Below are 11915 nucleotides of genomic sequence, written 5' to 3'. Positions count from 1 at the left end.
GACACCGGATGAAAGATCCCCCCCCAAAAAGTTATAATTTTGTACCATCAAATCAATTTGATGTAGTTATTCACATGCACAAAATGTGAATAAGTATTTCTCAGTGAGAATTAAATTTGTTTGTTTGATACTTCGAACAATTCCCATTATGAGTTGGGTCCAAGAAGGTACCGGACCACGTTATGCCTATATATATTACACAAATCTGACAATATCAATCAATACGCATGGTTAGATAGTCTTGATTGAATTTGGATAAGAGTCGTTCATTTCTTATAACAGTGATCTTCAATATGTGAATAAGTTTTTTTAACGAGAATTAAATTTGTTTGTTTAATACTTCAAACAACCCCCATTACGAGTTGGGTCCAAAAAGACGTTGGACCACGTTATCGATCAATGCTCATGGTTAGATAAATCCTGATTGAATTTGGGTAGGACTCGTCCATTTCATATAATAGTGATCTTCAAAATGTGAATAGATTTTTCTCAGCGAGAATTAAATTTATTTGTTTGATATTTCAAACAACCCCCATTATGGGTTGGGTCCAAGAAGGGGTCGCACCACGTTATGCCTATATATATTACACAAATCTGATAATATCAATCAATGCGTATGGTTAGATAGTCCTGATTGAATTTGGATAGGAGTCGTCCATTTCTTAAAATAGTAATCTTCAAAATGTGAATAAGTTTTTCTCAACGAGAATTAAATTTGTTTGTTTAATACTTCCAACATCCCCCATTATGAATTGGGTCCAAGAAGACGTTGGACCACGTTATCGATCAATGCTCATGGTTAGATAGTGCTAATTGAATTTGGATAGAACTCTTCCAGTTCTTATAATAGTGATCTTCAAAATGTGAATAAGTTTTTCTCAATGAGAATTAAATTTGTTTGTTTAATACTTCAACAACCCCCATTATGAGTTGGGTTTAAAAAGATATTGGACCACGTTATCGATCAATGTTCATGGTTAGATAGTCCTCATTAAATTTGGATAGAAATTGTCCGTTTCTTATAGTGATCTTCAAAGTTGTAAAATATGATGTTTATGTCACTAATAAATTCATAATAATAATTTTAATATTTATATGCACTTTTATTTGTTAACTAATGTTAATTAATAATACATACTTATTACATTAATTTATTTACCTGATTAAAGATAAAATTGTTTCATTTGGTATTTCACAAAGCTCCTATTGAAATCTGGTTCGAAGAAGAATCAAAACACAGTACATATTTAAATTGTAATAACTCTTTAGTGAAATACATCAAATGAATAATAATTTACATAATAAGCTATTTTATTAATATTGTAATAACTCTCTAGTGAAATACATGAAATGAATAATAATTTACATAATTAGCTATTTTATTACGATAAATATTTATTCGCATCAATCATTATTTTTATAGACAATATTCAAAAGGCTCAATACATGAGGAATGTTCTTAATTATAAAGTAACCACACATTTTTTTTAGGGAAATCTATATTAAAAATTACATGTTTTTATCATCACATTAGACTTTTTATTTATTTATATTTTTATTTTATCAACTAGAAAATTGTTCTACGATGTGAAATAGATTGACTTATCGTCACATGTCCAAAAATCTTTTTGAAAAAAATGCAAATTTACATCTCAATTTTTATCAAAATATTGAAGTAATACTATTAACCTTTGACACACATTGTCATTTAATGAAAAAAAAAAAAAAATATTCCGGATAAACTTATTTACCAATATGGCAAAAGTATATAAAATCTATACACTAATTGTGTATATTATATGTGTAGGTATATATATTATACTTAAATATACAAAATTCGTACATTTATTAATTAATTTGTGAACTAGATCCACAATAGCATTGACCTTTGAAATCACATAATATCATGTTTATATTAAATCAATAAATTCATAATATTAACTTCTTACACACATGATTATTTATTCATTAACCAATGTAAATTAAATAATAATATATACTTTCACCTAAATTTGTCGTCGACTCATGGTATATTAAATTATTAATATTATTTGATATAAATAGTTAGTGTGAATGTTTTTTTTACTGAGAATTAAAATTTGTTGTCTGGTACATCAAAAAACTTCTGCTAAATAAATCATAATAGGGGTCCAAATAAAAATTGGACAACATTAACAAATGAAATTTACTTGCAACAACAAATATTTATAAATGTGGTCCTGTTGTATATTAAATAAATATGATCCTATTTTATATTAAATAAATACGGTCCTGATGTATATTAAATAATAGGGGTCCAAATAAAGATTGGACAACATTAACAAATGAAAATTACTTACAACAACAAATATTTATAAGTGCATTCCTGTTGTATATTAAATAAATACGGTCCTATTTTATATTAAATAAATATGGTCCTATTTTATATTAAATAAATACGGTCCTGATGTATATTAAATAATAGGATTCCAAATAAAGATTGGACAACATTAACAAATGAAAATTACTTACAATAACAAATATTTTTTTAGCAATAAGCTGTGAATTATTCTCATACCAAGCAAAATTTGTACAAAGCAAGGAGCATCAAGAGCACTAAATTGTGTGCACCTCGACCTCAAAGGAACCAACAGAAAACCGAATAAACTATTAGCTAGTTACATTTATCCTTTGTATCAAAACTTGATAGTGTCTTGCTTTCCTCGACCCTTGGATAAGTGTCATTCTCTACTTCAGTTCCCTCTTGATTCGAGTGATAGTAAACTTAGTATTTACATTTATCTTCCTAAATTGTTTCCAATTCCTGGCTTGCCAAGTATAGTAGATCATAGCCCCATACATTGCAACCACCATTTCCTTCTTCAACGGCCTCCAACACCTTCTTTTAATCCAAGCAAATGTTTGGTGTACTGTACCTCTGGGAATTACAACTCCAAACCATTGCGAAAATTTGATTTTCACTTCATTCATCCAGTTGCAGTCCATGAATAGGTGTTTTTGAGTCTCAGCTTCCTCCTCACATAAGCAGCAAACCTCATCTTCCATCTGCAAGTTTAATTTCTGTATTCTCTTCTTGGTGAGTAGTCTTTCCTAATAAGCAAGCCACAACATCATCCTTTGCCTTGGTAGCATGATAGAGCTCCATATCAAATCTGATTCAGGCCACTTGTTTAGCATCCCCAGCATGGCGTTGTAACTACAGGACATGAAATATTTCCCGTTGGATGTTAACATATAAGTTTCCCTTTGGTACCACTGTTTCATTTCCTCTTTAACTTCATTTAGTTTTCTCCAATACCAACTACTATCTTGGAGAGCTTTGTGTCGGCAAATGTCGTCTGATCCTTTCATATACACTTCATGGATCCATTTTACCCATAACACATCTTGCTTGCTAGCCAATTGCCATATTAACTTTCCTGCTGCAGCAATATTCCACTTTTGACAGCCTTTGATATTAACTTTCCTGTTGTATATTAAATAAATACGGTTCTATTTTATATTAAATAAATACGGTTTTGTTATATATTAAATAAATGTGATTCTGTTGTCTATTAAATAAATACGATCCTATTATATATTAAATAAACGCGGTCCTATTGTATATTAAAAAAATACGGTCCTATTGTATATTAAATAAATACGATCCTGTTATATATTAAATAAACGGGGGCCTGTTGTATATTAAATAAATACGGTCCCATCGTATATTAGATAAAGCCATTAACTTTTGATTTTTTTTTTCTTATTTATCATTTATTCATTATTTTCTTTTCATCTTTTTTATTTTGTCATAGTCACATCATTCTCCGTCATCGGACCACCATTATTTCTGACAACAATTGCTTAATTTTTTTATTAATTTTGTTTTTTTATCTAAAATTAAAAGCATCATAATAGCCAAAAGTTACAATACACGAATTATTAAAATTTTGCAACAATCATTATCTTCCACAATTCTTAATATTTTTTTTTTATTTCATTTCCTCTATCTATCTATCAAATATTTTTAAGCAAAATTACTATATAAGAAAAAAAATAAAATTTTAATTTAATAATGTGAAAAATTCAACAATTTAATTAATTAGCCCAAATAATTTAACTATTTAGATTGAATTGTAATTATTTATTGACAAATCTGTCGAAAGCTAGCAACTTCAGATTGTTTTGACGATTTTATTATGTGTGAAGCTATTATTAGCTTTGGTTCATATGTATACCACCAGTATGGCAGGTGCTCATTGTAGGTATGATTGGTGTAAATTATATTTAAGTAATTTAAGTATTAAATTTGATATCCAAGTACTCTTAACTTATAAATACCACTTTCCTCATATTGTAATGTATATCAAGAAATGATTTGAAAAAAAAAAACCTGTGAAATAAACTCTAATACTTTACTCTCTTTATTCTTTGTTTCTTATTTCATACGTAGGATTAATTATTTAACAGGTTCAATAAAAATATACAGTATTTTTGTATATAAATGTATTACAGTGAATCAATTTATTCAATGAATACAATTTGTATACAGAATGCATCATACACAAATATAAACGTATTTTTTTTATGCAAATGTATCATTTATTTTTGGGTGGTTCATGAATTCGTATCAACAAATACAATATGTATTTTATAAGATAAGATACAAATATAAATATATCATGAATCAAAATTAAATTAAAATACAAATATAAATATAAAATATATCATGAATCAGCTGTATTTTATAGAACAAAATCAAGTTATATAAATCAGATATAAAGTATAAATACAATTTGATATAAAATATCCTTGTAGGTCTTCTTGTACATATTGATACAACTAATACATCGTAGTTTTTCCTTAAATATATTATGCATTATTTAACCCCTTACATTTTTGTAAGGGGTGTGATCATAAAGGAAAATACTTTATTCATAAACTCGTCATTTTCCGGTGACACAATGACAATTTAATAACTATGCATATAATAAAACACAGATTTAAAAATTGATCTAATTGTCGACGATTTAGTCGATTTTTAAATTTTCTTTTTCCTTGCCAATTAACCACGAAGTCAGTCGATCGTTTTCTTTTATACCAACCATTTTTTTTTCGATCTAGCTAAATCGGTCTCTTTTTCATTGGCAATCCTTTAAAATCGATTGTGTTCAGACCGAGGGGCGGCTCTACCTTGTAATATAAATAGGCGGCCACCATAGGCCCCCAAATTTTAGAGGCCTCTTTTTTTTTTTTTTTAACAATAATATAAATAAATTTTTTTAAAAGAATTGAATATTATTTATAAAAAAAATAATTTTTTATATAAAAGAAAAAAATTATTAGAAGAAGTTCATATATCTATGTAGAGTACTATGTCTCAAGAAAGATTAAATACATTGATTATATTATTACTTAAAAAAGAAAAATTAGAAAAAATCAATTATATAATTTTGAAAATAGAGTTCATTAAAAGAACGTTATTTTTTCTTATAATTTTAAGATCTCCGTTTGATTTTCATCTTAGGTCACGAATATGCTTGAGTCGCTCTGTTCAGACCCATGGGGGAGGGATAAAATAGACAACGGACGTAATAATAAGCCTATCTATAAATTCTCATATGGTTCATAACCAGTTATTTCTCAAAGACATTCTGAACAAAAAAAAAAAAAAAATGAAAATGAAGAACCTTTCGCTCTTTCTTGTCACTCTCACACTATTTTTCATTTCTGTTTGTTCACAAAATGTAGCACAAACACAATTTGTTTATAGATGGCCAGAAACTTACTGTAATAAAGATACCAAAACAACAGTGAAATGTAATAAAATTCCTCCTCTTCAATTCACTTTGGTTGAATTTTGGGGACTTGACTCTAATGGAAAATTGTTGGAGAATTGCAAAGATACAGCACCAAAAGATTGGGATAAAACAGTGGTATGTTTTATTATTAGTATTAGTATTATTATTATTATTATTAAAAACAATTCTACACTATATACTAAAATCAAATATCCATCATTTTCTTCTTCTACATGAAAAAACAGATTTTTGGAAGTTTATGGAAGTCTACAAAAAAATTATTGTTGATTTTTCGAAGTGAAAAGTAAATATTCTGATGAAGACGAACTGAATTTTATTGATATTTCATTGAAAATATGCGTATTTCTAGTATGTGGTATTGTTGTATGATTTGAAAAGTTCAAATATAATTTGTGACCATCTCGTATAAAATATTAACTTTTATTGTATGGTCTGAAAAGTTTAAATATGATTTGTAACCGTCTCGTTTAAAATATTAATTTTCTAAAAAGATATTGTTATACTTTAATATTTTTCATACCTCATACTTGTTGATTGTCTAAGAATTTTTATCTCTCTGTTTTTTTCTTCAATTGGGTTACATTGAGATTCAGACCCTGAATCCCTACCTGCTCTGATGTACTACGTTGAATTGTGAAATCATATGTGACACCCAATTTAAGAGAAGGAGTTTCATATCAGCAAAACACAAGAGGGATACTGGGTATATAAGTAAGCAGGCCTTACTCTAGTGATGCGTTTTAAAGCCGTGCAGATCTAGGCCCGGAGCGGACAATATTACTAGTGGAGTTGGAAAGTTACAGGGGTCTTTCGGGCCTTGATGGTTCGGGATGCCCGTCGCGGCCAAGGCTTCGGCTCGGGTCGTGACCTGAATGGCAGAGCCGCTTCTGTATCAGCCATGAGAAGTTACAGAGGTCTCTCGGGCCTTGATGGTTCGGGACGCCCGTCCCGACTAAGGCTTCAGCTCGGGTCATGACCTGAATGGTATCAAAGCCGCTCCTGTATCAGCCCTGGAAAGTTACAGGGATCTCTCGGGCCTTGATGGTTCGGAATGTCCGTCGCGTCTAGGCTTCGGCTCGGGTCGTGACCTGAATGCTATCAGAGCCGCTCCTGTGTCAGCCCTGTTGATGTGGGCTAGAGTTCAAACGGCAAATCCCGATAAAGTGGGGCAAATCGCAGTCCTAATGTCTAGGCAAATCTCATTCTGGGGGCAAACTTGAGTTCATAAGAGGGATGCTGGGGTCTCTCGGATCTTGGTGGTTCGGGATGCCCGTCGCGGCTGGGGCTTCGGCTCAGGTCGTGAGATCATATTTTTGCCTTCAGCAATACAAACAAGCTTTTCAAAGACATTTTAAGGTAAAATTAAATAATTTCTACCTTCGCCACTGCTAACAAGATAACTCCAATTTTATTTGTGACAGTTTACTACCCAAGTGGTCACTCAACTCACCGCATTTTGGCCATCTCTCACTAGCCGTGATCCCAAAGAAATGTGGAGGGAAGCTTGGAAGACTTATGGAACATGTCTAGTAACACCAAAGTTGAAAGGTCCAACACAATATTTCAATAGGGCTATAAGATTGTCAGATGAAATTGGAAATTTGTTAGAAAAACACTTAATACAATCAGATGGAATTGTCCCTTGTGACTCTGCTACGTACACCAATGTTGAAATCTTGAATTCACTCAAAACAGTTACAACAGTCAACAACCAAAACGAGAAGGAAGTGTCATTCACTTGCGCAGACATTAATGCAACTCATGCTTATTTGAATCAAGTTACATTTTGCTACAACAAAGATGCAAAGGATTTTGAAGATTGTCCAACTAGCAACCGTTGTCGTGTTGAAAATATTATTGTTCCTCGTCCTTCACCTCCAACTACTCGACCTTCATCTCTACAGGTACATGCTCTCTTCGAATTTTCAGTTGAGCATACTGAAATTACCCCAAGACTTTTTAAAGTGGATTTAATTCCTTCTGAAACTCTATATATACCCACTTTTGATGGCTAGCAGTGTAATACACGCGCCAATCTCGTTTTTACACGTGTATTGGCGCGTGAAATACACGTGCCAATCTCATATTTACAAGCGTCCAAGTGGGTAGATATATGTCATTAAAATACAAAAAAAAAAGTCTAGAGGTAATAGGACCCCCCTCAAAGTTCATTATACCCAACTGAAAATTCGATCAAAGTTCAGTATTTTTGTGAGTATTATCCCTATAGTGTATTAGCGCATGAAATACACGTGTCAACCTCATATTTACACGCGTCCAAGTGGGTAGATATATGCCATTAAAATACGAAAAAAAAAGTCGAGGGGGTAATAGGACCCCCGCAAAGTTCAGTATGCTCAACTGAAAATGCGATCAAAGTTCAGGCATTTTTGTGAGTATTATCCTATAGTCTATGAGAAATTGTAGCTATCACATTTGCTGTTATCAGTGCATATAATTTAGATTAATGTCTTTGTGAAATTGTTTTACCTTTTTTTGTTTTTGTTTTTTGCAGACTCTTCAAACTGGAGAAAAGCTTCAACAAATAATTTAATATCTATGTTAGGCTTTGTAAGAAAGTTTACTAAGTATGTGTGTGTTGAATAATGAAGCAGTGATCATATTTCTATTTTAATAATGAAGCAAATGCAGTGATCATATTTCTATTTTATTGTGTCTCAAGATTTCTCTTTCTCTTTTTCTCTCTATATAAGGTAAAAGAAAATAAAAAAATAATAAAATTAATGAACCTTCAGAGCCGCAGAGTATCATGTTTATATCGAATTAATAAATTTATAATATTGACTTTTTACAACGACAACATACCCCGTGTATTCCTACATGGTGGGGTTTGTGGAGGGTAGAGTGTACGCAGATCATACCACTACTTTCGAAGAAGTAGAGAGATTGTTTCTGATAGATCCCTGACCGGCTTAGAACCGACAACAGTATAGCAAATCACAAAACATAATTGCGTATAGACTAGTATAGTATATGCAAAATAAACTAACACTGGTATATGCAAAATAAACTAACATCGGTATCCACAAGGTAATACAACAACTACCAGATACTACTAAAAAACTATCTAACTGAAATCATAAACATCACTCAACACCCACGAATAATATTGACTTTTTACATGCACTTTTATTCATTAATTAATGTTAATTGGTAATACATACTTCTTCCTTAATTTATTACCTAACTAGAATATATTAATATGATTTGGCGCAAATATCGTGTGTAAGCAAGAGGGAGAGTATTAGTTTGATGTATTTAAAACTCACAATTTTAAATTTTGACTTCGCATCTGATGCATGTAAGAGGATAAAACAAATGATATTGATGGGCAAAATTACAGCTTATGTTTGGCATCCCAAACTTAGTACAAGATCAATGAAGAGAGCCATTCTTTGGATAGCCTCTTGAAAGTTAACACCAAAAAATCTCAGAATGTTTGTATTATTGATATTTCTGCACGTCCTAGTAACTCATATGAGTCATGCTTGATTTGTGCCTATGATGGACCAGTTGTCTAACGTGTTTCAACCGAAGCAATTAAAGACGGTAAATAATGAACATCATAGTTTTAAACCACGGTCTGTATCTCTACAGGATTTAATCCAAACTTAACTAAACACAATGAGACTCTCAACAAAAGATTACAAACTCTGTAACCTAAGGAATTATAAATTCTAATTCCTAATGTTCAACAATCTCCCTAGACGGTTGAAACCCACTTCAAGTTTCGCCACTTGAAAATCAGATTACAAAACTCTAGCAACCCTCGGAACTTACTCTAATTCCTAGAAAAACTAAGACTAAACTCCTAAATCAGTTTATAACACTGACATTAAGAAATCATGAAAATTTCAACTCAATAATCTTTCAAATACATATTAATTAGAATAGAAAACTGTTAGATACATACATGAAATAGCTTCAGTATAAGTGCATTAATTTATAACACACACGGATGATTTTTTTTTTTTTTTTTTTGAAGTATGAGTGCATTAATTTTATTTTAAAAGATCTTGAGTATTTATAACTCCGAGCAAGTAGGCTTCTAACTTCACAAGGACTTTCATGCTTCTTGGACTCTGTTTTTGAGTGTTATAGTCAAACACTAACTCTCCTTTTATAGCAAATGATCTTATCTGAAGTAACAAACTTTTATTCTTTTATTTTTGCACATGTGGCTTTAACGACAAAAAGTACTCTTGCAAGTTCAACTCTTTTGAATCAGTTTTTCATGAACCAACTATGTTTACTTGTTCCATATCCTCTTGTCAATCTTCAAAGCTTCACAAGTCCTAACAACCATCAAACTCAAGGTTGGGAGCCTCTATCCCACGGGGGCCCATAGTTTTCTTTTCTTAAATTATTTTCTACTTTGCTCAGTCGGCTTATGACACTTATTGAGCATAAGTGGACCACATTCATCCCTATTGTGCCCTTACGATGCTGATCCTAGTACGAGCACTACGCGAGGTGACTAAGTTCGTGCATGAGATAGTTGGTGATTCGAAGTACTGACATTCTCTAGGTGTCCAGAATCATTTTCAGGCCTCGTTCTATTTTTATTTATGTCTTTAGTTATTCCAGAGGCAGACGGTATACATCAGATCCAGTTGTATTATTGTATGCTCTGTACTTATCATATCAGGCTTCGAATTTGGATCTATTTATTTCTGTTAGACTTCCGCTTTTACTTACATTGTAGGGCCTGACTTCGTTCCTGAAGTCTTGTCATGTTCTATTGCATTATTGTTATTGACTTTTTTAATTCTTGAAATTTGAGCTTACTTATCAAGGATAGACCGCAATAAATATCATCATAATCTTAATTTTTTTATTATGACAATTTTACTTGAGAGATTATACCAAATATATTATTGTTGCTGAGAATATGACATTTTTCCTATTGGAGATGGTGGTTGTGAATGTCAATTTGGGAGGGGGTAGTTGGTGATAGTGTTGATCAATAGTGATGGTTGTGATAATAGCGATTTTTTTTTTCTTTGTTTTCAAAAGAAATATACTATAAATCTTCTATAACTAGGTAACAGAATGACAAAAAAAGTACTAAGTATAAAATATAAATGATCCAAGTGGTCCTAAAATTAAACATAGGACCTAAAATTTATTGCCAAAAGTACATCCAATAATGGCTTGTCAATGTCAGTAGACACATTCTTATCGATAAAAATTTACACGCACTCGGTGTATACATCAAATTAATTTTTTTAATCATAATTAAGTAAAATATATAGTAATTAATCATGATTAAGTAACACGAACTCTTAATTTAAACACACGACATGCATATATTGACTTGGTATACACACCGGGTGTGTGTAAGTTTTAACCCTTTCTCATCCATATGTATAAGAACCTTAACTCAACGGAGTTGTTTGGTTGGAAACTAGTTATTTTGAAATAATTAATTTTAGAATTAGCTATTTTAAAATTAATTATCTAAGTTATTTGATGTGAGTTATAAGTTATAATAGTGGGATAACTAATTTCAAGATAGGTAAATCCTCAATTAATTATTTTGAAATAATTTTTTTCCAACCAAACGACTCCTAAAAGGCAGATTTAATTCGAAAAATAATTATTGGTAATATAAATTTTTATTCTGATTTAAATAATCACATATAGACAATACATACATATATCATATATGAAATACATATCACATGTGACAATAACACATATAAATAATCAAGAGAATTGAATATAAACTTTTAGTCTAGATAATAAGTTTCCATTCTCTCCTTTTATTTATTTATTTATTTTATTTATTCTAAGCCAAAGATTAATCTCAGCTGTAGAATGATTATTTAACACATGATCATTCAAACATAGGATATATCCCACCTGTTACTTCCTCCAATATCCTACAAAAAAAAAAAAAAATGTATACAAAAGTTAAAAACCACTGATAGTAAAAAAAATATACAAAATCAATGTATATAATTTAAATTCTAATAGTAAGTTAATTTGAAATTAATTATTTTTATTTGATATTTACAATAGTTTCTTAATAATTACAGTATCACTTTCATGTTTCAAAAAAGAATGTTACTTTAATTTCTATATTTA

General features: G+C 30.7%; 1 protein-coding gene across 2 annotated transcripts; it reads left to right on the top strand.

The window, feature by feature from the left end:
* The first annotated feature begins 5507 nt into the window (after positions 1 to 5507).
* LOC107877519 (ribonuclease S-4) lies at positions 5508 to 8436 on the top strand. 2 transcript variants are annotated; one of them, XM_016724182.2, is made up of 3 exons: positions 5508 to 5918; positions 7226 to 7708; positions 8320 to 8436. In XM_016724182.2, the coding sequence occupies exons 1-3, from the start codon at positions 5604 to 5606 to the stop codon at positions 8356 to 8358; spliced, it is 837 nt and encodes a 278-aa protein (XP_016579668.2). In that variant the 5' UTR covers positions 5508 to 5603; the 3' UTR covers positions 8359 to 8436. The 2 variants fall into 2 exon arrangements, with proteins under 2 accessions (XP_016579668.2, XP_047271024.1); XM_047415068.1 differs by lacking the exon at positions 5508 to 5918 and adding an exon at positions 6368 to 7160.
* Positions 8437 to 11915: the final 3479 nt, after the last annotated feature.

The sequence above is a fragment of the Capsicum annuum genome, chromosome 7 (assembly GCF_002878395.1).
Source record: "Capsicum annuum cultivar UCD-10X-F1 chromosome 7, UCD10Xv1.1, whole genome shotgun sequence".
In the NCBI taxonomy this organism is placed as follows: Eukaryota; Viridiplantae; Streptophyta; class Magnoliopsida; order Solanales; family Solanaceae; genus Capsicum; species Capsicum annuum.
The sequence above is the reverse complement of the archived record's forward strand: the minus strand, read 5'-3'. Positions and strand labels throughout refer to the sequence as shown.

Excerpts from the sequence above, each read along its gene's own strand:
- LOC107877519 (XM_016724182.2), top strand. The coding sequence starts at position 5,604 with ATGGTTCATAACCAGTTATTTCTCAAAGACATTCTGAACAAAAAAAAA. Across the intron at positions 5,919-7,225 it reads AAGATTGGGATAAAACAGTG|TTTACTACCCAAGTGGTCAC; the intron begins GTATGTTTTATT and ends TATTTGTGACAG. Across the intron at positions 7,709-8,319 it reads CTCGACCTTCATCTCTACAG|ACTCTTCAAACTGGAGAAAA; the intron begins GTACATGCTCTC and ends TGTTTTTTGCAG.